Source organism: Lolium rigidum, chromosome 7 (genome assembly GCF_022539505.1).
Source record: "Lolium rigidum isolate FL_2022 chromosome 7, APGP_CSIRO_Lrig_0.1, whole genome shotgun sequence".
NCBI lineage: Eukaryota > Viridiplantae > Streptophyta > Magnoliopsida > Poales > Poaceae > Lolium > Lolium rigidum.
Genome location: NC_061514.1, coordinates 314,004,487 through 314,031,231, shown reverse-complemented (window position 1 = coordinate 314,031,231; position 26,745 = coordinate 314,004,487). Strand labels below are relative to the sequence as shown.

Here is a 26,745-nt window from a genome sequence, read left to right as displayed (position 1 = left end):
GTCAGACCACAGCGGCGATACGTCATCAATGACGTCATGAAGACTGTCGTGAGCAGTCGAAGGGAAATGAAGAATCATCGGATGGTCACGCTTGAGTCTGCACCCGGTCACAAGCGCTCGTGTCCAGACTCGAGGGCTACTCCCATCGGGAGCGCTTGACGCGCACCCGATAAAATGAGAACTCGAAGATATTCTTGTGAAGAAGTTGAGTCTACGCACGGATTGCAAGCATCCGTACCTAGACTCGGGGGCTACTCCCATCGGGAGCGCTGGATGCGCACCCGATAGAACTTTTTTGCACTCCAGGATCATGCCCGGGGACTTGATTCTGTGTAGGGTGACGTTGTTTTGCCATCGGCAGTTAACTAGCAAAAGTTGGGCACGTTACTCATTATCCCTTACGCGCGGAAAACTTATCGAAGAATACAAGCCTTAAAGCAAAAATATCGGATGACCCATGAAGACTTGCAGAAAAATTTCGGCAGAGCGAAACATTCGAGTGGTACAACTTGAGTCTACGCACGGATTGCAAGCATCCGTACCTAGACTCGGGCGCTACTCCCATCGGGAGCGCTGGACGCGCACCCGATAGAAGAAGATAATGCTGGTACAAGATGGAAAAAAACAATCAAGGAGAAGAACATTAGGTGGAGGCATGCTTTAGTCTCTACCCGAACTATCTTCGGCTAGACACTCGGGGGCTACTGACGTGGGCATTACCCTTCGGGTAACCGACATTTTCCTACCCTATATGATCTAGCTGGAGGCCCATGAAGATACTAGACTAGCAAGACGGGCCACTTGGATGGCGCAGCAGAAGATTCCTTGGCGGACAAGACAAGGAAGGAGCCAAACAAAGAAAGTTTAGAGCTAGGACTACTGTAAACCTAGTCGTACTCGGTTAGACCTCTTGAGACCTGGCCTCCTATATAAAGGCCAGGAGAAGGCCAGGAGAGGGGTTGTCGAGGGACACACGATCAATCTTAGCAATCTTAGCCACCAGAAGTCTAGAACTAGGTCGCCGCAGCACTTAGTCTCTCGACGAGATTTTAGCCGAACCCTTCGGCCCCATTGTAACCCAATATTCTCATAATCAAGATCATATAGGCAGGACGTAAGGGTTTTACCTCATCGAGGGCCCCGAACCTGGGTAAATCGTTCTCCCCGCTTGTCTGCGAACCGATGTCTCGTGTCAGCTTACAGGATTCCATCAACCCTAAGCCCCAATCGGAGGGCATTGCCGAGGAGTACCCTCGCCAACCCTATCTAGCAATTCGAAGGTACGATCCTCGTGGTTATTGCACCACGTGAATTTCCTCCCGGTTAGCGCAATCTCCATTAGGTGACCTTGATCTGTCACTCTTCTAGTCATGTTGAAATCACCGGCAATTAGTAGGGGATATTGGGAGTCTTTGATGACATGGATCAATTCAACCAAGAATTTGGCCTTGCCATCATGCTGAGCATCCCCGTATACCATTACCAAGTTCCAAGTGAAATTCTCTTTCCTAGTGTTAACTAGAAGTCTTACAAAGTATTCTCCCACAACTACAGTCCAAAACACCACAAGTTTGTTTATTGACACACACCAAAATCCCTCTGGATCTCCCTACGGCAGGTATGCTTTCCCAATGAATGTCACTATCACCACACAATGACACAAGTCCTTCAAGAACTTGGGATGATATTCTTGTCTCATTGTTTCTTGCATATACCTAATAATATGATTATATATAGGAGAATTAATTAACAACTACTCCACAACGGTCCTTGACTTCTTACAAGGTTTTACACCAAGGAGCAAGGCAGACTCAAGGCCAAGAGACAACCCATCAGCCTCGATGACCTGAAATGACTCTAGATCTTGCCCGTCCGGCAGCTCCCAATCGAAATGGTACATCATGTTGGCTAGCGTAAGCTCCACGAGGCGCATCGCAAAGCCGACGCCAGGGCATCCCCTCCTCCCTGCGCCGAACGGTATGAACTTGGTGTCCTTGCCGGTGTAGTCGATGGCCTTGCCTAGGAACCTCTCCGGACGGAACTCCTCGGCATTGTCCCACAACTCAAGCATCCCCGCCGATCGCCCACGCATTGATCGGGACTCTGGTCTTTGCTGGAATATGATAGCCAAGTAGCCAGGTGTCCTGGATCGTTTCACGTTCGATGATGGTAGGCGTTAGCCGCAATCCTTCTCTAATGGCGGCGTGTAGGAGGCTCATCTTCTCCACGTCCACTTCAATGACTTCTTCATCTGTACCGCCAACAATCTGTCTCACCACCGATTGCACCTTCGCCAGTTCTCTTGGATTCTTAACAAGCTGGGCCATCGTCCATTCTATCGTCTTGTAGGTCGTGTCGACGCCTGCTAGGAACATGTCCTGCCAATACAAAGAAAGATAAGAAACTTGTGAACATGGATGGCCGAGACGCTATCTACAAATTCTGTAATTCCTGGGTGTGTGTCAACAAATTTCTTAGCCAACTACACTGATAGCTAGCCATCAAATCTATAGAGTTTTCTTATTCTTTTGTCACGTCGGTCGTCAACTCTCACATGGTTACAGTAAAAAAAAAAGAACTCTCACTGTGTTTCTCACGAAAATACAACTCTACATATATGTGGGTGTCCCTGGCTTATCTCTGGACGTTCAACTTAGCTTTGAGATATGTGCAAGCAGTTTTGAATAGAAAGCTGCTTTTGTTATAGAAAACGTACCAAAATGAGTGCCTTGATGTCAATCCGGTCCAGCTTGAACCCCCGATCGCCATCGTTGAGGATCGACAGCAAGTCGTCCATGAGGTCTCGAACCTCACCGTCGCCGTCTCCTAGGCTGTTCTCGTGCTCTGTGATGGCGCCTTCGAGAATACCGTCGAGCTTAGCCGCCGTCTTCTTCACCCTTGCGTCGAGCCCCGTCGCCCAGTCCACCCACCGCAGTCGCGGGAACAGGTCACTCACGGCGAATAAATCGAGCACCTCAGTGAGCTCCTTCATCATGTCGCGGATTATCACCGGCTCCACGCCGCCGAGCTTGCTTCCGAAGGCCGCCTTCGATACCACGGTGTTGGTTAGGTTGACGGTGAGCTCGCTCACGTTGACGACTCCTCTGTCCTCCCCGGCGCCACACGCGGCACGGATCTGCTGCACGAACCCCGCGACTTCCTGCAGCCGTAGCGCGCGGAAGGAGTCGACTCGCTTGGTGCTGAGGAGGTGCACGACGGCGATGCGCCTTGACTGGCGCCACTGGTCGCCGTAGGGGCTGAAGGCGATGTCCCGGCAGCCATAGAGCGTGCCGAGGGCGGTGTAGTGCGGCGGCCGGCTGCAGAAGACGTGGTCCTGGGTCTTGAACACGGCCTCTGCCACGGACGCCGAGGAGACCACGATTGCCGGCATGGAGCCGAGGCGGAGGAAGAAGAGGGGGCCGTGGTGCTGCGCGAGAACCTCCAGCGTCCGGTGGTGGTGGCCGCCGCGGAGCTGGTGCAGGTTGCCGATGATGGGCAGCGACCGAGGCGACGGCGGGAGGCCGTTCTTGCGGCCTGACCAGAAGCTTATGACGACGACGAGGCAGGACACCAGGAAGGCCAGAGAGAGGACTATGGTAGAGTCGAACTCAAGAGGAGCCATAGCGAACGTTGTGGATAGCTCTGCAACTTTTTTTCTTTTTTCTTTGACATGGATAGCTCTGCAACTCGCAGAAGTGCAAAACTCATAGCTGAGAGCGACGCTTATAGAAGGAAGCTTCGTGGAAGTTTCGTTCTACTCTGCTTTTGGAGGAAAAAGCTTTACCGCCGCCACTTGCACTAGATGGTCGACATGGTCAGGTGGCAATTTTGATCCATTCCAGAAGCAGCCACGTGGTAGGCTCCGGACTTGATGCAATTCAGCAACAGCACGTGATTTGACTATTGGGGAGCCTATACAAAAGGAAGAAGTTCAAAATAAACTCAAAAAGTCCAAAATAAACTTTCAGCATATCGAGCCAGAATTTTTTCCCTCGTGACGACTTCATCTGCCAGGCTATCCGCCGCCGGTGGTAGGCGGCATGGCATGGCCGGCCGACGACCGGGGCAACATCTCAGACACCCGCTGCGTCCGAGGAGGATACTAGGACGAGATAGATGTCATGAGGCGAGCGACGCCGGATCTTATGGTAACAGTGGTGATGCAAAGTTCCTATACACTCATGATTCTAACCCCTAGCTTGCGTCCCACTCAGGGGCGGCTCGGGCGAAACCCTAGCCGTCGTTTCCCCCACCCATCATCCCCCGCATCTCACTGCCGCCACCGGAGGAAGCCGGTGGGAAAACCACTCCCATCAGATGGCGGTTGCGGCTCTCATCTTCGAGTGTGACTGGCGGTGGAGGGGGCCTCCTCCTCGTGTGGTGGGATATCTGGCTAGAGCTTCGCGGCGGTCTTGGACAACGTGGCTCATCCGACGAACAAGGAATCTGAGGGCGGCCTCGGACTTCTTCGGCGACCTTGGTGATCCTTGTGGACGCAAGAGCGGCACAACGCCTAGCTCGAGGGACTCGGTACGACTTAGCCCCTCATCTCCGCGTGCTACGGGTGGTGGTGGCGGACTGGCGGTGCTCGTTGAGATCTTTGGTTTGTTGTTGGAAGCCGACGGGCGGCAGGGTGGGGGCTTGCCGGTCTGCTTAATAAAGGAGGAGGTCCTAGGGTTCTTCTTGCACCAAGGTGTTCTGCTTGATGTTGAACCTCATTGATCTAGCCGACGACAAGTTCTGGAAAGCTGTCGACGATCTCCATTGGCGCCTGGTGTTTGTAGATTGCTGGATATGATGGGATTCGCTCATGCGCACCCATATTTCTAGCCATGCGGCTTCAAGAGGGAGTGACATGAAACTTCGTTGCTTGTTTCCATCATGGGCTTGTCGGTTTCCGATTTCCATGAAGAATACAATGGTTGATAATTTTATGGTGGCTAACGTCCGAGGTCTAGTAATGTCGGACTAAGTCTTCGTGGTGATGATGACTTCGCTTGGTGTTTCTAGACTTGTAACAGCGGCATCGGCAACCAAGAGCGGCAACACAGGAGTATATAGTCACATCTTTTAGGGTGAAAATCCAAGGTGCGACTTTAATTGGTTGTGCATGGCAATGGCCTTATTGAAGACATTATTTTGTGAGCACGTACTTTGGGTGTTGTATTGATAGTGGATTTTGTTGCATCTACAATATTTTGATCACTGTAGCAGGGATTTTTGTTTTTCTTCTTCTTTTTTCCTTTTTGTAGTAAGGTTGTGTGTGCGCACCCTAATGTCTTTAGGACATTTCATTGTTGTAGAGGTTGTGCGTAATTGATATCTTTACGGTATTAATATATTTCCTTTGTCGAAGAAAGTATATGGGTGTATTGCCTCTATGTGTGGTTTTTGGTAATTAATGACAATCTCTATGGATTAATGTTTTCGTTGAGTTTTATATGAAAGAATATTTCGTAGGTATTGTTTGAAGACCACGTATTGGATTCAAGTATGGATACCATGAAGATAAAGATATACATTATGTTTTGGCATGAAGACCCTCGATTTGAAGATATAAATATGATGTGATAAAGAATAATAAATGAAGATGGAGTTAAAACTAGCAATGTTTAACTTTGCTTAAAGGATAAAATGCATTTTTTAGAGGTTTCTGCGAAATCGGCGTACATTCCGGTCTCACTGAGTTCACCGCCAGTCGGTCCTGTTGCAACTATTTGCGGCACCGTCCTTTACCGAAACCCTATGATGTACCATTTCCGGTAAGTGACCGTGTCTAGCTCAATCGCGTCCGGAACGACCCGCGCCAGCACCGGTTTGCTTCGGTTCACTGGTCGGTATATCATCTTTGCAAACCAACATGTGGACCGGTTGACTGATCTGTACGCCGGAACAACCAGCGCCAGCACCGGTTTGCTCCGGTTAACGACTTGTTCTATACGAAATCTTTCTAAACTAGCATGTGGACCGGTTGACCGATCGGTGCACCAGAACATCCGACGTGCACACAAGTTGTGCCTACTTGCTTCCAGAACTGCCTCACCAGAATCTCTCAAACGACATATATGATCAAGATCTTGAGAGTTTGTTTATAAAAATAATAATTCAAGCCATGGTTCTATGTCAAAGTCATAATGTCTTATGAGTTGAGGCACGGTTGACCAAGACTTGGAGCATGCTATCAAATGTACTCCCTCCGTCTCAGTTTACTAGTCTTCCCCGTATTCCTAGATCGTTAATTTGACCTATATAATTTAAATTATATCATTAGAAAATAGAGCATTTAAACTTTCTAATGATATATTTTTTATAACATATAACTAATGCTAAATTGATCAAATTTGCGACCTAGGGGTACGTGCATGCCTAATAAAATGTGAGAGAGGGAGTATAATTCTTTGTCTACCTCCAGATATTATGATAGAGATCTAAAAGATACAAAATTGACCAAGATGAAGAGTAAATATGTGCTTTAATGAAGCTATCCCATAGGTGTATGGGGAGAAAATTATGAGTCTTCAGAAATCAACAATGAACAGGTGAAGCGTTCTGGCTTGAATGAAGCATCAAGCGTAATCATTACGATCAAGAGGGATGCGCATGGCAAATGTATGTCTTTGCTAGGTGTTCTTTTTACAGGAATCAATGTGTTTGTTGGGAAACCAGGTTATAGAATACGTGGCTATACTATATCAAGAGGGGCTTTTGGTTGTATCTTGATCACATCTTCATAAGAAGCTCGATCCTTTGCATCCTTTGTATCTTCCTATCTTGTTGATGATAAGGATCATCGTGATACAAATAGGTTTTTTAGCCCCAATCTTTCATGGCGATCAGTAGGATAAATAAAATAAATACCCGATTAAATCAAGATCTAGTCATTCAATCTCAAATCTCAGAAACATGCAATGTTTTCCAAAAATAGATCAACACCACGCTCGGCCACAACTTCAATGAAGAAATCACAATCACATAGGTTTGTAGACAGCTCCCTCGAAACTCGAAACGGTAATATTACACTAGACAACACATCATGTTAATCTAGAAAACATGACCTCCTTTTAAGATGACTGATTCGGCTTTATATATCAGCCTCACACCCTACACTAGTACATATTGGGTTTTTTAAGGACCCCATGGCACATAGATGGTATGTTCCTTGTGTGGTGCGAAAGATCGTTGACCCCGCTAATCCTGACCATCTGCGCATGGTCATGGCAGACCTTGAAGAAGGTACGCGCACGGAAAACTTCCACACAGCCCAACACATAGTAAGCGTCAGCATGCATGCCCAACATCGCAAACAATTTCATGACTTGAAATCGTGTGTAACTTTTTCGTGACACTTTCTTTAATGGGCCTGTCTCGTTTTCTTCTACCCATCCCAAACGCTAACAAATGAAAACTCGTGTGTATTGACTCCCGGCATTCCATCGATGCGTGTAGCTGAAAGGATAGAGATTGTAACCTAGAGTAGGTGAATAGGTTCTAAAAAGAATCTTTGAATTCTTTTGCAGTTTTAGGCTTTGCACTCTATTAAATGTGCCTAATGCAAACTAGATGAGGCAACATATATGGTGATACAAGGTACTTCAAGCATTAAGGCTATCTCAAATGTAAACAAGACAAGAGATCGTTAGAGATAAACGATGCACCCGGAGATAAAAATGTATTCCCGTGTTCCCTTCTTAGGAGGAAAGTACGTCACGCCGGAGAGGTGTGGGATCCCACGAAGGATTTTCCAACGGCACGAAACCTTACCTTATTCTCTGGAGCCTATCCCACAAAGTAATTGCTCACTCACTTGTGGTAGAGACTTTAAGGTAGTCTCCAAACCCTCATAAAATTCTTTGTAGAGCAAATCCACAACCTAGATGCTTCCAGATGACCCTAGCCTCCTAGGGTTTCCCACAAACCCAAGAGTAACAAGCTTGCTTGTTGAACTGAAGTTGGAATGAAGTTTTATTGGTGGGATCGTAGATCGGGGTGTCCTCTTGCTTTGTACCAAAGGGATTTGGCTTTGGTTGGGTAGAATGGGAGATCCTCGAGAAATGGTGTTTCAACGATGGTGAGAGAGAGAGCACAAGGATATGATATGAATGGTTAACCTAAGCTTCTCAAGAAGGAAAAAGGGGTATTTATAGCTAGGGGGAAACTAGCCATTTTAGAAAAAGTCACAATGGATCAGACCAGCATGAAGTCGGCAGCGCCAAGCCTCACGCTAGGCCAACCGGCGGCTGTCGGCTCGTAGCCAAAATGGCATCCAGTATAGGCTTTCGGCGGGCACCGATGTGGCACCTTGCGCCTGTTTGGTCATTACAGCCCAGGGGCTGGCCTTGCCGGTTTGTCTGCCGGTTCCGGTGAAACTCTCAAAGCGACCCTTTTCTCCATACTTTCTCTCCTCTCTTTTGTGCGATTTCTTGTAAATCCCTAGTAACATAGTGTAGCTTAACTTAGCTTAGTTTTTGCTTTCTTTTAGTGCTCTCCTCCAGCACTCTGTACTTTTAGTTTTGTGACTTATACCAAAAAAAAATGTATGCACTAGTTTGAATTTTTGTTTGAATGCAAAGTGCATCAACTATAAAAATGAGAAGCTCCCCCATTATCTTTATAAGACAAGCATGGCATAGACAGTTATAAGCATGGATGTCTAAACATAGGGAGATAACGAGCATAGAATAACATAGCTAGATATCCAAGTCTCACATAGGAATTAATACAAACTTGTCCATCACACAAATTTAAAGCAAATGCTTCAGGATAAAATAGCAAATGGTAGCACAAGCCAATAAGAATGAGATAAAGTAGCAAGGCTTGTGCATACAGAGAATCTCGGAAAACCCCGCCAAGGAACCCGTAAACCTAATAGACTCTACACACTCTCTCCCCCTTTGGCATCGAAACACCAAAAAGGGACAAGGAGTAGGCACGACTAACGCTCAAACCCCATAAAACACGTCCCAATCGCGGCGACACTGAGTAGCTCCTTCAGACTCTTCATCTTCGGAGGCATCATCGCCATGATCATTGGAGTCATCATAGCCCAAGCTAGCTTCAGGAGCAATCTCATCAGAAGTCATGTTGCGAAGAGCGTGAGGAGGACCATATATAGGAAGTGAAGGTGTATCCTTGGAACATGGAATCCTCACAAGTTGGCATCACAAGGTTGGTAGGAGCACCTCATCCATCTCAGGGCCATTAGGAGGAACAACTGCACCACGCTTTTGGAGGAAGGCATTGTGCCTCCTCCTAGTGTCCTGAGCCAACTCTAGAGCATTGCGGTTCACGTCGTTGTTGTTCTTGCACACATCCCATAGACTCTTCAGAAATTTGGCAGCTCCTGCAATGGAACCGGCGTCGCCGCTAGGATGACCACTACGAGAGCTAGAGGCACCACTGGTATAGTGAGGTTCATGGCAGTTCTTGGTCCTTCCCTCAGATCTAGGCATCATCTTAGGAACATCAAGATATTGACCACTGAGAGACATGGTGATCAATTGCATCTTGGCGCGCTGTCCATGAGGAATCTCATCTTCAAACAAAATATGATTGATGAGGCGTTGAATGTACTGTCAATATTTTAGAGTCATGCGCTTCTCAGTTCTCAACTGACCTCTTCAGCTCCTTGAAGATAAAGTCATAACCAATTTATCTTCCTCAAGTTATCTGGGTGACAATAGTAGAACAAGTTGATGTGGTAGTAGAGGCATCTAACTTCATCCCCCGACCTCTGAATGAGGTTCTCCCGGAAGAGCTTAGCCAAGTAATCGTACATGCTAGAAATACTCGGAGGGTCATGCCGAGGCTCAGTAGGATAAGCAAAAGCAATCTGACCAATGACCATAGGCGGCTTAGAATGAATCTTGAAACCTTTGGTCCTGCCCCAACCATATCTAAGAGCCTCACAAAAACCGCAAAGGAAGCGGAACGGGCTCATCCAAGTGATAGTTTGAGCTAGGTCATCATGGAAGAAGGAGGTGGCATGAAATTGGTGGACAAGCATAGGGTTGTATATCACATTGAGGCTCACAAGGTCAAAACAAACCATCTTCTATAGCGCTTCATCAATGAAGCGGAAGTGTGTGGCTGCATAGAGGTTGTGGTATGAGACATTCAAAGCCTTGGGAAGCACAATAGTACCATTCTTAAAATGGGCGTATAGAAGTCCTTCCAAAAAGCATGCTACAGTTCGGTCCATATAAGCTTGTCCCCTCCCTTGTAAGTATGTTTCTTAGAGCATCTTTAGTAGTAACCGAAAAAGTGGAAACCGGAAAACTGTAATTCAGTCTCCCGAAAATATTAGTTCGGTTGATTTTAGCACTCACGCAGAACAGAAAAAGTAAAATAGGAACTGAAAAAACGAAATTAAAATTCTCATGGGAGAATTCATCGATGAACACATATAGACGATAGTTGTTCCTCCGATTGAGCACCAAACTTTACATAATTCGAACTACTAACCTAAATTAACTAGCTGCATAGCCGCACGAGCTAATTTTGGCCAAAATTCGGCCCCAGGGGTCTCTACGCGCGGCACGGAGGTGGTGGCGGAGGAAGGCGAGGCGGCGGATGCGTCGAGCTCCTACTCCGCGTCGAGCTCGACGAGCTCGAGCTTCACGCGGCAGAGGCCTTCCTCCCGGTGCGCCGACTCGTACTCGCGGACCTGGCGGACGGCGTCGGCCTCCGCCTCAGACACATCCGCCAACTGCGCGACGACGGTCTCCTCTTCCTGGTCGTCGTGGACGTAGTCACCGGCGGAGAAGATCGTCCTCGCCGGCGCCGCGTCCTCCTCCTCTGACGAGCTGTCGTACACCAGAGGGCGAGGGGGCGGCGCGAACCACCGTAGGATGACCCCTCGCCTCCGTTTGCGTACTGCGCAAGCTTCCCCGGGGGCGTGAGCCCCCAGTTGTCCACCGGCGGGAGCTGCGCTTGCGCGTGCCCTCCGACCGGACCCATTTGCACCGCTCCACCTCCGTGCGGAAAACGGGAGGCCACGGTGGCGAGTCCTAGCCGCCCAAACCACCGCCTCCCCTAGCGGAGCTTCCGTGGCTAGCCATGGGGAGGTCGACGTGCGGCGATGCGGCACTGGCGACGCGACAATTTCTCGTCGGAGCAGCTGGAGCGAGGCGGCGGAGCGGCGGCAGCGGCGGAGGGGAGTAGAGTTTGGAAACCGAACTCCCCTCCGCGGCCCCTTTTAATACGGGGCGGCCATCGAGTTTCTAGGGCCCCCAAACTCAGTTTACGGGTCAGGCCGCGAGTTCGGACTCCGTTCCGGTCCACTTTCGGAAGTCGCCGAACTTTTTCGGTTTTGGCCCATTTTAGAGTTGCTTTTAAAGCAGCAAGGGTTCTGAGGTCTCAACTCTCTCCACTTTGCAGTGCGAAGGTATAGATATTTTCTTCGGGAACATCCTCTTCTTCACTCGATCCGATATCATCCTTCCCTTCTCTTCTTCTTGGCCATAGTCTTGGTCCTGGTAGCGGGCATTCTGCCACTGGCACTAGTACCGTGTTGAACTGCCTTGCCCCGGGATGCGTCTGTTGGTGCGGCATCCACGAGGCCTACCAAACCTTCACTTCTTTGCCGCTTCATCAAGTATTCATCGGTGAACTCTGCACATGTGAGTAAGCAAGTAGAGGATGGCATGGGGTAGATGTAATGTCACAAACACAAGAAGCCAAAGAAGAATCAGATTTGAGCAAGTGCTAATCTGATAAAATTTTGAGACAGTAGAGTTCGGCGAGCAAACCGACGGGGCCGGACGCTGGGCCGAACCAAACCGGCAGACAGCCGGTCGGCGCCAGAGCCGGAATAAACAACAAGGTAGCCGACACGCCGAACAACGCACCGAAAAGGTTCGGTAGACCCATGCCGAAATGAACCGGCAGTAGAGAGGGTTGGTCGGGGTCTGGGCCAAAACGGCCAGCGGGCCGATCATGCGTCGAAAAATTCCGGCGCCACAACTGATGCGCCGATTTGCAGGCCGAACAGTCAACAGTAAGAAAATCACATGCATATGTGTAAAAAAATCATAAATATGACTCAAAAACTTGCACAAAGCATACTATATGGAATATGTAACCATGAGATGGGTGGTAAGTCTCCTATGGCACAAACAAACCCTAAGCCTGCACAACTTGCTAGAAGCAAAAAAAAAAATATTACCAAAAGAAAAGAAAAGGATTGTAGTTATAGAAAGAGAGCGTAAGAAGTGGCTACCTCCTCCTGAAAATACCCAGTAAAAAGTAACATTCATGGTTTACTTGAAAAATATATTTAGAACAGCACTAGAATGACAACTGCCATGAGAAATGGCAACAAAAACCATGTTTTTAAATAAAAATTAAACAAATATCAAAATGAAATGACCATAAAAAGGCATCTTGATATGCCAAAGGGATAACTAAAAAACTTAATAAAATTGATATGACTGCTATAGAGGGTCCAATGCTAAATAAAGGAATATCTCCTCGGGATGCTAAGATATCTTCTTTAAAAGTAGTTTAGTTCCATTTGCTATAGCTTGAGAGTATATTTCAATATGTAATCATAAAACATGGTAAGTCAGAATGGTATTTGGTGTTTTGTGGTACTATTTCTTCCTAGTTAAAGGTCTAGAGTTCGATTTCTCTTGTGAAATATATTTTTTACTAGTTTTATTATTATTTGGACCGTTGCCTTTTATAAAGCCGGTGAGGTTGTTGGTTCAGGTTTTTCCTGGTCGAACCAGCGAAGATTTTGTTTTCAAAACTATGCCCCATGCTGCACTTTTTTTTTACATGATCCCCATGCTGCACTTGTAAGAGCAGTACAATAAATACTAGTCAGCTAGCTACAAAGATTAAAATAATATATTTGTGTCTAGTTGGAGGAAAGAGAAGATGATAGAGAATGTAAGAGCAATTCCAATAGTGTAGCCAGTTGCTGGCTATAAGCCAGTGCCATATCATCTATAGCCAACTTAGAGCCAACATATATAATAGTGAGCTATAAAAATGTAGTACTTGATCAACGTGTGGCCCACCTTTCACTCTCACAAAGTGCCTAGGAGCACGTGCTAGAGCTGGCTCTTGCATAAGAGCCAACTCTCCTTCTCTCTCCTCCTCTCTCTCCTCCAACTAAGCAATAATATACTATTTTAATCCTTATAGCCAGCTGACTAGGACTTATTGTACTTGCTCTAAGTGGGCTTTTATGCAAAAGCTTGATCTAGCACGTGCTTCTAGGTAAATTGTGTGAGGCTAGCCCTAGTACTAGTATCATATGTAGTATCATACACATTGAACCCATAAAAATACTAAGACTAGTCACAATGCATAGTATCATATAGAAGTATCATGCGTGTGGTACTAGTACATGTTACTATCTCCACAATGCATGGTATCATATACTAGTATCATAGTCTGCTTATATTAATTGATTTGTAGAATCTCAATACAAATATATGCACAAGATTTACTTAATATTAAATTTTTCTAGTACTAATGATGCTAATTTCATTCAAATAATCTTTATATATTCGTTGAAACGAGGACGCCTTATTCATTAAAACGGAGGTAGTATGATACTATCCACTATGACTAGTCTAAATAAAATGTGAATCATCAATTGAAACGAAGAAAACTATTGTACTTATTAACTACATATTAGCTATAAATAACATGACATCTTGCTTATAGCCAATAATTGGCTATGTACTAGTATTAGAGTTCCTCTTAGATAAGATGGATGCCGCGTTTTCCCGAAAGACAAAAAAAAAATGAACCGACACCGCCCGAAAGAGAGCTCCGGCGACTCCGGCGACCACGGCTCGGCAGCTCCGGCGACCAGGTGACCCATTTTTCTTTTCCCTCCTGATTTCACTCTCAGATCAGCGCATCACCCCTATTCCTCTCTGGCACTCCTGTAGGGTGTTCCCCATGGTGGTTCAGCTCCGACTCGGATTCCAAGATCTGCAAACCGAGACGGTCTCCAGATTCGATTAGTTCGGCCGCCGGCTCGCCATATAAACTAGGATAGGAGAGGGACTCGAAGACTCTCACCTCATTGAGAGATTAGCGGCCCTAAGATCCTTGTTGTCGCTTCGTTTCCCTCGTCGCGATCAAAATCAGCAATTGTATCTCTTTAGATGCACAGCGAGGAAAGGCATACTGATTGAATTTGGAGGCAATGTCTAAGCGTCAGCACTGGCAACTCGACGACGACCGCGCCGTAAGAAGGCCGCGGCTCGTGCCGAAGAAGCACCTCTACGTTGTGCTGGATGATTGGGACAAGGGCTTCAGCATCTACAAGATTGATGCTGACACTTTGCAATACACCTACGCCGACGACCTGCAGGTTGGGTTCCCTGGCAAGGCTGTCCTCCGGTTACCGGCACCAGTACATGGTCTTCATATGGGCTTCACCGCCCTGGGCAGCAACATCCTCATCGCCACCAACCCTCGTTGTCTACAGACTCCCGCCCTCCTCTACGACACCGAGACAGCAGGAATCACCATTGGCCCTCGCCTACGGCTTTCACTGCTTGCCTGTGACACCATCGCTGTGGCTGCTGGTGGTACACTCTACGCTTTGACACGGCGCCATATCAACGAGCAGCACTTTTTCCAGGCCATGTCGTCAGCACCATTGGAGAACGATGAGCCGTGGTATCCTAGTCCAACCATGAGATGGTCCTGGAAAAGCATGCCCTCACCGCCACCATTTGACATGGAGGATCAATTTACTTCCTACGCGCTTCACCCGGATGGGCACACTATTTTTATGTCGGCGCGCGAGAGGCACTATCCGTATCTTCCCAGTGGCACCTTCTCCTTCGATACCAAGCATTCTGAGTGGAGGTGCCATGGGGAATGGGCGCTGCCTTTCCAAGGCCAAGGTTACTTCGACAGCGAGCTTGATGCATGGGTTGGGCTTCGTAAGGATGGGTACATTTGCTCCTGTCAAGTCCCCTCCCGCAGCAACACAAGTACCGTGGAGCCGGAGTGGAAGATGGTCAGGGAGAAGTTGTTCTTCAAGGTCCCGGAGAGGCAACTGAAATCGGCAAAGGCCACTCTCGCGTACATGGGCAACAACAACTTTTGCCTTGTGGAGTTTTTGCTACGCGAGGGAGTGGAGTTTAAGCACGCCTTTGGTGACCGTGATGGTTGTGTGCTCCAGATGAGCACGTTTGGCCTTAAATATGATCGCAAGGGACAACTGCAAACCACGCGCCACCACACCAACACCTATGTAGTGTCTAAGCATCTCCAATCGTTTTCTCCAGTAGTGTTCTGGATGTAAACCTGTTTGACATGTTTTATGCAAACTATGTCTCAGTAATGTAAATTGTGATATGTGGCACTATAAAGAAAGAAAAGGCCCTGCTTCTCTTGGCTATTTTATGGAGTCGGAGCGATTATTTGTGTACACCAATTGGCAGAAGCACATTTGCTTTTGGAAGAAATTATAATTTTGGTATTAGGATTATGGAATTTTCTATGCACTGACAAATGCAGTAATAGTTACAAACCTACTTAGTAAAGCCTAGTTTGTTAAGATCAATTTTTTCTCAAAGAAGAATAGTAACAACATCGGATTCTATAAGCAGATATTTGATCAGTGCTACCAATTTCTTAGAGAAAATTGAAATGGTTATGTTCCAAATGAACCAAAATAGGGCACAAACTGTATGCATCTCTGTTGAGTTAATCAGTTTGAAACCAACTATAGATAACACAGTTGAATGTCACTGTATGACTCATATTACACCATGTACATGACATTTTCTCATGTTTGTACACACGCGTATTTGTGCATCTCAACTATTGACATCAATAGGCCTCCATACGAGAGATCAGGATTTTCAGGTTACGGATTAACAGAACACGCCGTTAGGAAAAATCCATATTCCTTGTGATAATATTAGTATTCATGTAACAAAAAAAATAGTATATGTTTGGATTGTTGGTATGAAAAAGTCATTCATCTTTTTTCGACTAATAAGTCACGTGAGCAAACTTGACATTTTGGGGTTAAAATAAACAGTTTAGAAAATATGAACCCTAGCTTATAGCATCTTGGTCTTTTCCATTCAAAAGGGATCTTTTCTTATTTCCTTCAGAATCGAGGAGGATCTTGCAATTCCTTTTAGATCCTGACTGGATATGCTTCCTCCCTCCGTTATAGTCTGTATAGTTGCTCTCTCCCCTTGCTGCTTTGGACATTTCCTCCTTCCCCTTCTACTGCAATTACCCCTCTATAATCCTCATCTTTTAATAAAAGAAATACTATCAGGACCTCCCCTATAGCTTTCAATTAAAGAAAAAGGTTAGGAGTTGAACTTTGTAAAGTGAACTTCGGAAAGAGTTAAAGATTGTAAAATGTACTACTTTTTATGTAATGCACTACTCCCTCCGATCCATACTAAATGTCGGGGATTTAGTAAAAAAAACTTGGTACAACTTTGTAGTATGTTTCTAGTATTTGTTGGTAGAACCCAAGGTTTCCAGTATTGTTGCTTCCATAACAGATTAATGTACTACAACCTTTTGTTGTGGGACGTGACATGGAAATGACTATTTCTTTTTCATTGACATCCAGAAAACTCCACTTTTCCGCCCCATGACTATTTCTTTTTCATTGACATCCTACATCATGCATGCACTAGTACCAAAGAAATGTACAGCCAGAGTCTGTTAGTTTAAGCTGTCAGCGATGAATTCTCTGCCGCTGCAGCCAGACGCCACTCATTGGCTGCAGCCCACCTTGGCCGCCGGCAGCCCACATTACAGGTCTTGTCGTCGTATTCACGCATGAAGGCCCGGGAGGAAGAAAGCACGCTAGAGTGCCGGGTTTACTGATCAATGGAAATATTGTTTACAGTGCAGGCATCAGCTAGGAGGATCCACACACAAACCATACATAACGAACGAGTTACTACTTACTAGCGACCAATGTATGAGGATAGGCAGTGACGTTTGGTCCGGTAATGTGGCCAGCGAGATGAAAAACATTTGAACTTCCACACCTTCGCCAAACGAAGGATACCTCCTCAAATTAAGGACTTGTCTTGGCTAATCGATTTCCTACAGGATGAAGCTATAGCTGCATTTTATATGCCACGGGCAACTCATACATGTCAGTATTTCGAGATAATTGCATAAAACCAACACATTTGGGGCAGTCACTACAAAAACAAATCACCGCAATACGGGAATGCTGTAAAAAACCACTGAATTGCATGGGGAAGCACATTGCAAATAACCCTAATTTGTGTCGACGGATGGGTCCCTGGCAAGTACTGGATTGCCAGCTCGTGTGTCACCTTTATGCGCTTTTGATATTTTTGAAGCACTTGATCCTTTTCATCGGCGGAAAAGCGACGACAACATCAAGGAGGCGTGTGTTCACGCCGTCTTACCCCGAGACGAGGCTCTCAGCGTGTCAGCACACGCCACTTTGATGTTGTGGTCACTCCAACAATAACAGAGATGGCACTATGGAGGACAAGGACGGTAGCTGGAAAGTTGCTCCATCCATCCATATATATGAGCGGGCGAACGAGCATGCGCCGGCGTGTACAAACGCTACATATAGGTCTGCGTGCATTGCGGCAGGCACATCGACGGCTGGCCAATCATATGTATGTGGCATTAAACCAACGAGTGGTCGAATATCTGCCTTAGCTAAGTTTAGCTTGTTTTCAGAGTCTTGCTTGTCTAATTTCAGCTTATTTTCTGTGCCCCCTCAAACTCCTTGCATGAAACTAAATTTGGGTGGTCGAATGTATGGCTTAGCTAATTTTAGCTTTCTTTTCTACGGGCACAAACTCCTTGCATGAAACTAATTTTAGATGATGGATGTTCTGCAACTCAGTCACTAGAGTTGACGACAGGGAGGGTTTAGCTGATTTTATTGTTTTGGTTCCATCCAAGTAAGAATATTTGTAGTAGCCTCTTAATCAACTCTCTATACATTGTCAAACAACTCTTCACTGGCACTAGCTAGCTCGAGTAACACATATATGCCACTGGTCTCTTATCTGGTGGGCTAGGTGCATTTTAGTTAATAATCAGCACGATCAGGATATATCTACAAACTTTGAACCATACTTTTAGAACCGTGAACCGCCCACAGTACAGTAAGGTGTATCAGTCATATAGAAAGGTGCCAAAGAAGGTAAAGTTGACGCTACCCACAGTGAAAGATATATCTACAAACTTTGAACCATACTATAAACTGGTAAGCGTCTAGATGATACTCAGTTATTATTGATCAGAGAGAGTACTACTTAAAACAAGTGCGCTATGGCGGATTCTTTTTTTGAGATTCGAATTTAGCAGCATACAGTATAAGGAATTCGGATGATGGAAAAATGAAAATGATTTAGTTTTATCCCCAGAAAAATATATTTGTTTGCTCTCCAGTCTCAGTTTTCTTGGTGTTTAATGTGCCATCATAAATTACCAAACTAAAACGCAAGGAGTCGTATGCCGTAGAAAAAACAGACCAAATTTAATGTCGTGAGCAAAGTGGCGCGGTGTGTCCTGGTTGCAGCCAAACCCCAGTCTATTGATAGCACTACTTAGTCTTCACCTTCTCCGTTTGATGAATCGCAGTGCAGATCTTTTTCCAGCTCCTTCTGGCGATAAGCAACGGTATCACAACCCACGAACTGTTCGCTCCAACAAAGTATGCCCAGAAGTAGAAGGGACTGGCCCAGAAGTTGAAGCCATCCAAATAGGCGGTAGCAAAGTACACAATGCATCCATAGAGCTGACCCAGACACACCGTGAACTGGAGGATATGGCTATAGGACTTCCGGGATGCAATAGCATAGCTGCAAGCAGGAAGTTTGTGGTAAGAGCAATATCACTAAAATCTAGATGCTTTGAAAATCAATCTGAGAAGAACATCAATCTGTAGAATCATACAAATATTAATGTTTTGAAAATTAATAGCAACACTAAGTTGATGGACCTTACAGGTTATATGCACGAATTTTATAAGCACTATTGGGACTAATCACACCTGATTTCTGTTAGAATATGTTATTTGTGTATGACTGTAATATCTTGTCTAGATTCAGTAGAGTACTGAAATCATCAAGATGGTTGTTTATTCTAGGGCCATCAAAAGTACCGACAAGGGAAGCACATGAAAACAGCCTCCATGTATTCATGAATTCTGTAATTTGTGGGCATCACATTATCTTTCCTGCCTCATATCATGTAAACACAACACTAGGTTTAGTACAGGAGGGCCACACTACTTGCGGATTTGAGCATAAGCATATGCTCTGTCCAACATCTATTGGTCGGACGTTACATCAGATTGTGTACTTCCATTAGTCATTTAGTTGACATCAAATCTTAATTCGAAGGGTGGCCCAATGATGATTTGTCATGGAGATCAGGGCCTCACATCATCGTAAAAGAAAGGTGTTTATAATCAAGTCTGAAATCTGAGTGATGCAGATGTCTTAAGACTCTTGCATAACTGTGGTTTGAATGACCTTCACTAACAGAGGCTAACTAGCCAACAATAACTTGACCCCACAAAATTTGGAAGTGCCATGTTGAGTATTAAATTTCAGAAATACTATGATTGAGGCTTAGGACGATGGCAGAATCACCAACAAAGTACTAGCTACAGAACAATAACTTGACCCCACTGACACAATGTCAGAAAAACTGAAAGTGCAGTACTACTGCTACGCAAGCAGGGACCGTAAACAAGACGAGGAGACGTACACTGCAAGCAGCGATCCAGGGCCTTCCAACAGAACCGTGATGGCTTCGAGGGTGACGGTGGCGGTGTCCCTCGCAACGTACCTGGAGTCACCCTTACTGTACTCCTTCACTGCACAACACGAAAGAAACGGGTTCAGCGAAACTCCATCTGGACTCTGCGCTGAACTAATTGGACAATGAAAACAGTGGTGTTGTTGGGAGGGGAAATGGGAGACGAGCCTGGCAATGAACTTAACTGGATTCGTCGAAGTAACTTGGGTTCTCTTTGGAGAAGAAATCAGGGGTGAAGACGAAGGACCCCTCGACGACGAGGTGGGTCAGTCCGGTGAACGCCCACCAGCACATGAGCAGCCTGTCGACCTTGGACAGTCTGCTGCATCTCCCTGCGCGCGAACCAAAGGCGTGTGAGCTGATGACCCGATGAGATGTAGCTAGAGCCGGGTCGGGATCCGCGGAGGTGTTTACCGGAGAGGAGCCAGACGGCGAGGAGAACGAAGAGGGAGGTGCCGAGGTAGGGCCCGAGGATCTCGAGCTGGGAGAGGCGCTGCGGCACGTAGCCCGGGAGGTCCAGGCCCGCCGGCGAGTAAGGATGGGCAGCCATTGCCTCTGCTGGAGCTGGAGCAAGTTTCGCAGTCAACGAACTGAACTGAACTGTATGGATGGGATCGTCATCGTGCCTGGCAAAGGACGAATTTTGTAACCGTGGTGGAACGCCGAGTGTTTGGAGATTTGCTTCCCGCGGGAATTCGAGTCGGTCACGGACTCAGGAAGCGTGCGCCAGGTCAGCAGCCCACCATTTGTTCTCGGCTGCACGACAGGGGCCGCTTCGATGGGTCGTTTGTGTTGACGCGTGCCTCTTCGGAGGGAGAGTGCTTTATTGCGTACGGGATTTGAGTCGCCGCGTCGGAGGGATTGACTAGAGTCCGGTGCGTGCGGGCGGGTTTTGCTCGCTTGATTGAGTCGAGTCCTTGGGAACGCGCACGATTTTCCCCAAGATGATTTATGACTGCCTGCCGCATGATTTTCCCCTAATAATTTCCTTTGCTCGCTGCGGATTCAACACCACGCCGTCCCCAATGATTGACCCTTTGCACGCTCGATGCTTCCTTTGTTCTTCTTCGCCGTCTCGAAACAAGAAAAGCAGACATCTACATCTGCTCGGGGCACCTAAGGGCATGTACAATGGTCTAGACGGATCGTGACTGTAATAGCACTCCATATCAGATATAGACAGTAGTATAGACAGTGTCTACAGTGGTTTGTCTGTAAATTATCTATTTTTAGCCATAACCATGTGTGAGTATAAGTAATAGACACCCTTCATACAACAACAAAAATGCTGTCTGTAAGCCGTCTGTAAGAAGCCTACTGGATCGTCACGTAACTTTACAGACAGCCTCCCTCTCTCTCCTCATTCTCTTTCCTCCACATCACCAAAATCACCAATAACTACCCCTTACAGACAGCTGAGTCATCGCCATTGTACATGCCCTAATTAATCCTACTACTAGTACCGAGACCTCCCAGTGCAGTGCAGTGCATGACTCACTGCTGCCGTTCAGTATCCAACCAGCCAATCCACTTCTATCTTCTACACATAAAAGCAAGTTTAAGTTCCTTGGGCGTCACCAATTACTCCACCAAAAAAGAAACAAGAAAAACCAACACTAACCGGCTGACTGGGACCGCTTTATAGAAAACACAAATGTAGCATCAAAATCGAACATTCTGCTAGCCTCGAACCTCATCGTGGTTGTGAATCGCCGTGTACTCTCACTGACAAGACGCCCTACCCGCGAAAACCGTCGTTCCGCGAGGCGCCGGTGCGCCCGATTCGCACCCTTGGCCAGGGGACCGGCACGGAGCTACCGACGCTTCTATTGGGTTCGCGACGAAGACTTTAAGTAGGCGGAAGGGCGGAGTCAGAGGGCTGACAGGGGGGGGCCACACCATAGGGCGGCGTGGGCCCCCCCTTGGCCACGCGGCCCTATGGGGTCGGCGCCCCGTTGCACCACTTCGTTTCCCTTTCGGTCTTCTGGAAGCTTCGTGAAAAAATAAGACCCTGGGCGTTGATTTCGTCCAATTCCAATAATATTTCCTTTGTAGGATTTCTGAAACCAAAAACAGCAGAAAACAGCAACTGGCTCTTCGGCATCTCGTTAATAGGTTAGTGCCGAAAAATGCATAATAATGACATAAAATGTGTATAAAACATGTAAGTATCATCATAAAAGTAGCATGGAACATAAGAAATTATAGATACGTTTGAGACGTATCAAGCCTCCAATTAAGTTGTGGAGACTACCCCAAGCTTACACGGGTTCGGTGACCATCCTCAAGGGTCCCCTAGTGGATTGTGGGATCTTGCATTGTGCAAGAGAGCGTGGAGATTGTGCTGAGCCATTGTGACACTTAAAAGGGCATTGTGCTTCCGCACCGCTCAAATAGAGATTAGCTTCATTTGGGAAGTGAACTTCAGAATAGATTGTCGTCTTTGTGTCCCCTCTGTTATTCCTACCCATGAGTTATTTACTTATGCACTTTACATAGTTGCTTGTCTTGCATATCATAAGTTGTTGATGCACATAGATGAACCTTAGTTTGTGCTTAAGGAATTAAATGCTAGTTTTATTCCACATTTGTTAATCTCATCTTGTAAAAGTTTTAAACCGCGTATTCACCCCCCTCTAGGTGAAATCATGTCCTTTCAGATTTGCTACGCCAGATCTACCGGATTTAGGTTAGGGGTTCCCCCTACTCGTTTCTTAGGCATTTGGCATGGGCGATGTTGGCTTGTGATTGGTTTGTTGGCTGGAGTGGTGATGGCGGCATCCTTCATCGGTTCTTGTCACTTTTTAGTTCCCTTTCTCTCTTGTAGCTCCAGGCGCCCTTTCAGGTTGTGGATCTTCCGGGTTCCCATCCACATCGTATGTTGGGTCAATGGGTGAAAGAACAGGATATAACAACTAGATGAGGTGAATAAGAGTTTATGCAAATTACTACGAACTTAAATTAATGTAGGGTGAAAGAGTAGCACAAAACGACAATATGAAGAAAGTACAAGTGCAAGCAAATGATGAATCATGTAAAACAGAGAATTGATGAAACAAACATGATTTTTAACTTATTCAAGTAGCAGAGTGAATCAAACGATGCAAAGAAAACAAACAGTAAAAGGACACCAATACTCAATGCAAGTTTACTAGTCCGCAACCTCTTCTTCAACTATGTTTGTTCAAGGTAGTATCTCACTCAAATAAAAACAGACAGATGCTTGAGGAGATTTCAAAGAAAGGATATATATGTTATGGTAATTGTGTGGAGGGATTGAGCGCACAACAAGTTTCTAGTTCGGCTTTCCAGATCACCCCCTCCTCCTTAATATTAGAGGGTAACTTAGAGCATTTGCAGTCCCGTTCCCCAAACCGTCCTTCAAACCACGCCGGATTGAACGTTTGTGGGACGTGTTTCGTTCGTGCCACGTTTGGGGGACGTCCCTCCCCAGTCGCGTCCCCCAAACAAAGTTTCGGAAATTTTAAACTTTAGCGAGATTCGATTAGATTTATCCAAACTTGGCATATATTACATAGATTCGAACGAAATTTGACTAAATTTAAACTAAACCTAATCTAGAAGTACTTGCGGCGGCCGGAGGCATCGTAGTACTGGTGGAAGTTGTACATGTCGTCGGTGACGACCTCCTGCTTGACGCGCTCGTCGGGCTCGTTGACGGGCTCGTCCTTCACTAAGTCGCTTGGTCCTACCTCGCCATCGTCGGTGAGGTCCACGAGTGGCTTTCCAGAGTCGCGGAAGGACATGGCGATCGCCATGTCGAGGTCGCCCCTCCAGGCGTCCTTGTCGTTCATCGACGCCAAGCACGCCGCCCGCAGTCCTCGGGGTCGTCGCTGCTGGCGATGAGCCGCTGCTGCCGCTCGTACTCCGCCAGCCGCGCCGTCTTCGTCGCTTCCTCCGGCTCCTCCTTCACCTCCGGCTTCGGGATGAGGAGGGCGCCGCCACGCCTCTCTTGCTGCCGCTGCCGCCACACCTCGTGTTGACGGGTGTCGCCGGCTCCTCCTTCACCACGCGTTTGGGGACGGTGTAGGGCGCCGAGCGGTACGACGAGGACGGCTTCGATCGGGCCGGTCCTGAAGAAGAAGAGTTCGACGAGGACAAGTACGTGGTCCTCCTCGGCTACCATTGCGGTGGTCCTCCTCGAGGAGACGGTGGCGTCTCCAACCTTGGAGCGCCGTTGCAGATGCCGCAGATGACGCTGTCGAGGGTGCGCCCCGGAACGCCCCAGAACAGGGCGCGACCGTCCTTGTTCCAGCTGTTGGACCCACCGATGAGGCCGGTGGTGCTGTGCATCTCGATGTCGTACTTGGCCTTGAAGTACGTGGCCCAACAGTCGTCGTTGTCCTTGGCCACCCATGTCGGATCCGCCCGCTCCTCGGCGGTGAGTTGAGCCCGCCGGGCCTTGATGCCGTCCCTCCATTGCTCCATGCCCGGCTTCGGCGGCGGCGGGACACCAATGCCGTTCACGGCCATCTTCCAGCCGCCGTTGCTTGGCAGCCGCATGTCCGGCGGGACAGGATATCGGGCGTGGTACAGCGCCCATGCCTCCGGCACGGTTAGGCTGCCGCGGACGAAGCCGTTCGCCGCGGCGATCTTGCGGGAGGACGAGGTCGACATTGTTTGGAGCGGCGAGGAGAAGATCTGAGGGGGGGGGGCGACGAGAAGGTTTGGGAGCGGTGAGAGGTTGGGACGAACCGCAGGGTGTCTTAATGTACAGCGGCGACAGCGGGTGGTTGCACGCAATAACGCCGGCGCGGACGGCCACGCGGCCATGCACAACGAGACGCCATTAACGTCGCTTGACCAAAGGTAGGCGAGGGGGTTTTAGCCTTCCGAGCCGTTGACACGTCGGGCCCACATCGCCTCGCCTCGCTTTTCGTTGTGTCCGGCGTGCCCGGTGCGTCCCCCGTGGGACGGGGACGGGCTCGGGGCGGCGGACACCGTATCGGACCGTGCTGGACAAAAATCAGCTTTGGGGGACGCGGCTAGAACCATTTTTTTATCCGACACGTCCCAAATAGCTTTGGGGACGGCTTTGGCGACAGATGCTCTTATGACTCAAAGCTACTCATCGTTTTTTCTTCATTCTTCATTCGCTTCATTGCTTCAACGTTGTGGGTGGCTATTTCTTTTTGTACCTGTAAATTATTTATGTGTACTAGTACTATATTTACACGTGCGGTGTAAAAAGCTCGAGAAGCCCGTAGCAACGCGAGTATCAAACAAGTACGTAATAGAATGCCAAATTGTTTACGAATCTAAACATCTTTTTGTTTTTTATTTGGTGTTTTCAAAATGAAATTATTATCTTAGAACATGAATGAAATTATCTGTTTTTCTCAATGCTTTCTTCCGTTACTTTCTCTCTAGACATGGGCCAGCAGCCCAGCACCTTCCCATACGGCCATACCCAGTCTGCTGAATCGTCCCTTCCGCGGCTCTACCTAGGAAGTTCGCCGCCGCCGGCAACCGTCCCGGCGTCGGTTAGGAGAGACGATGTCGCTTACTACATAGAGGAGAGAACGTGCGGCAGCGGCGTCCCCATGGTCGTTCTGCTCCGAATCGGATTCCAGGTATATCCTGCTCTGTGCCCTACCTTTCCTATCTGCAAACCGAGCCGGTCTGGGAGTTCAATTTAGTCAGCCCCACCCTAGCTCTATAAACAAGAGGAGGGATTCGAAGACAAGTCGCTTCATTACCAGATTATTAATTCTGGATTCTTGTGCCGACCCTCAGATTATCGTTTCGTTCCCTTGATTCCAATCAAAATCAGAACTGAATCTCTTTACACAGATACAGCCACGGCCGGCGGATTGATTAGATTTGGAGACAATGTCTAAGCGTCATCAATCGCAACTCAATGGCGACCGCACCGGCAAAAGGCCGCGGCTTGTGCCGAAGAAACACCTCTATCTGGCGCTGGATGATTGGGACAAGGGCTTCAGCATCCACAAGATCGATGCCGACACCTTGCAAGACACCTGCACCGACCTGCAGGTCGGGTTCCCTGACCCTGCTGCCCTCCGGTTTGCGGCGCCAGTACATTATCTCGGCATGGGCTTCACTGCCTTCGGCAACAACATCTTCATCGCCACCAATCCGCGCTGCGGACAGACACCCACCCTTGTATACGATACCAGCACGGCAGGACTCGCCATCGGCCCAAGCCTACCGGTTCCACTGCTCGGTGGCATTGACATCTCCGTGGTTGCTGGTGATACCTTGTATGCATTGAAATCATGCCATGGCGGCGAGCAGCACTCCTTCGAGGCCATGTCGTGGGCACCCACTGGGAATGATGATGAGTGGTCTCCAAGGCCAGCTATGGCTTGGTCCTGGAAAAGCTTGCCCTCACCACCACCATTTGCCATGGATGATGAAATTACCTCCTACGCGATGCACCCGGACGGACGCACCATATTCATGTCTGCACACGACAGGAACTATCGGCATCTTCCCAAGGGTACCTTCTCCTTTGACACCGAGCATTGTGAGTGGAAATGGTGTGGGGAATGGGTGCTGCCTTTCCAAGGCCAAGGCTACCTCGACGGCGAGCTTGACGCATGGGTCGGGCTTCATAAAGATGGGTACATTTGCTCCTGTCAAGTCGCCTCCCGCAGCAGAGCAAGTAATGTGCAGCCGGATTGGAAGATGGTCAAGGAGAAGTTGTTCCTCAAGGTCCCGGAGAGGCGAGTGCAACATACAAGGCCCACTCTTGCATACATGGGCGACGGCAAGTTTTGCCTTGTTGAATGCGTGCTACGTGAGGGAGTGGAGTTTAGGTGCGCCTTTGGTGACCGCGATGGTTTCCTGCTCCATATGAGCACGTTTGGCCTTAAGTATGATCATAGGGGAGAGCTGCGATTCACACGCCACCGCACTAACTCCTATGTAGTGTCTAAGCATCTCCGGGGATCTTCTCCTGTAGTGTTCTGGATGTAA

The 26,745-nt window shown here is 47.6% G+C and overlaps 3 protein-coding genes and 1 pseudogene across 3 annotated transcripts; 2 read left to right on the top strand and 2 right to left on the bottom strand.

The window, feature by feature from the left end:
• Positions 1-1,667: 1,667 nt before the first annotated feature.
• On the bottom strand, positions 1,668-3,649 carry LOC124677025 (annotated as a pseudogene).
• A 10,518-nt stretch (positions 3,650-14,167) lies between these two features.
• On the top strand, positions 14,168-15,353 carry LOC124678914. Its single transcript, XM_047214769.1, has one exon. It carries the CDS (start codon positions 14,168-14,170, stop codon positions 15,278-15,280), a length of 1,113 nt encoding a protein of 370 aa, XP_047070725.1. The 3' UTR covers positions 15,281-15,353.
• A 3,137-nt stretch (positions 15,354-18,490) lies between these two features.
• On the bottom strand, positions 18,491-20,332 carry LOC124670049 (probable 3-beta-hydroxysteroid-Delta(8),Delta(7)-isomerase). The gene is made up of 4 exons (XM_047206566.1): positions 20,197-20,332; positions 19,968-20,114; positions 19,732-19,840; positions 18,491-18,818 (listed from the first exon to the last, which is right to left on the bottom strand). Exons 1-4 carry the CDS (start codon positions 20,330-20,332, stop codon positions 18,560-18,562), a joined length of 651 nt encoding a protein of 216 aa, XP_047062522.1. The 3' UTR covers positions 18,491-18,559.
• Positions 20,333-25,635: 5,303 nt separating this feature from the next.
• Positions 25,636-26,745, top strand: LOC124676209. The gene has a single exon (XM_047212280.1). The coding sequence runs from the start codon at positions 25,636-25,638 to the stop codon at positions 26,743-26,745; it is 1,110 nt and encodes a 369-aa protein (XP_047068236.1).

Bases quoted from the DNA above. Each gene is read 5' to 3' on its own strand.
- LOC124676209 (XM_047212280.1), top strand. From the start codon at position 25,636: ATGTCTAAGCGTCATCAATCGCAACTCAATGGCGACCGCACCGGCAAA.
- LOC124678914 (XM_047214769.1), top strand. From the start codon at position 14,168: ATGTCTAAGCGTCAGCACTGGCAACTCGACGACGACCGCGCCGTAAGA.
- LOC124670049 (XM_047206566.1), bottom strand. From the start codon at position 20,332: ATGGCTGCCCATCCTTACTCGCCGGCGGGCCTGGACCTCCCGGGCTAC. The intron at 20,115-20,196 runs GTAAACACCTCC...GTTCGCGCGCAG, and splicing joins CGCCGTCTGGCTCCTCTCCG to GGAGATGCAGCAGACTGTCC. The intron at 18,819-19,731 runs GTACGTCTCCTC...TCCTGCTTGCAG, and splicing joins CCTGGATCGCTGCTTGCAGT to CTATGCTATTGCATCCCGGA.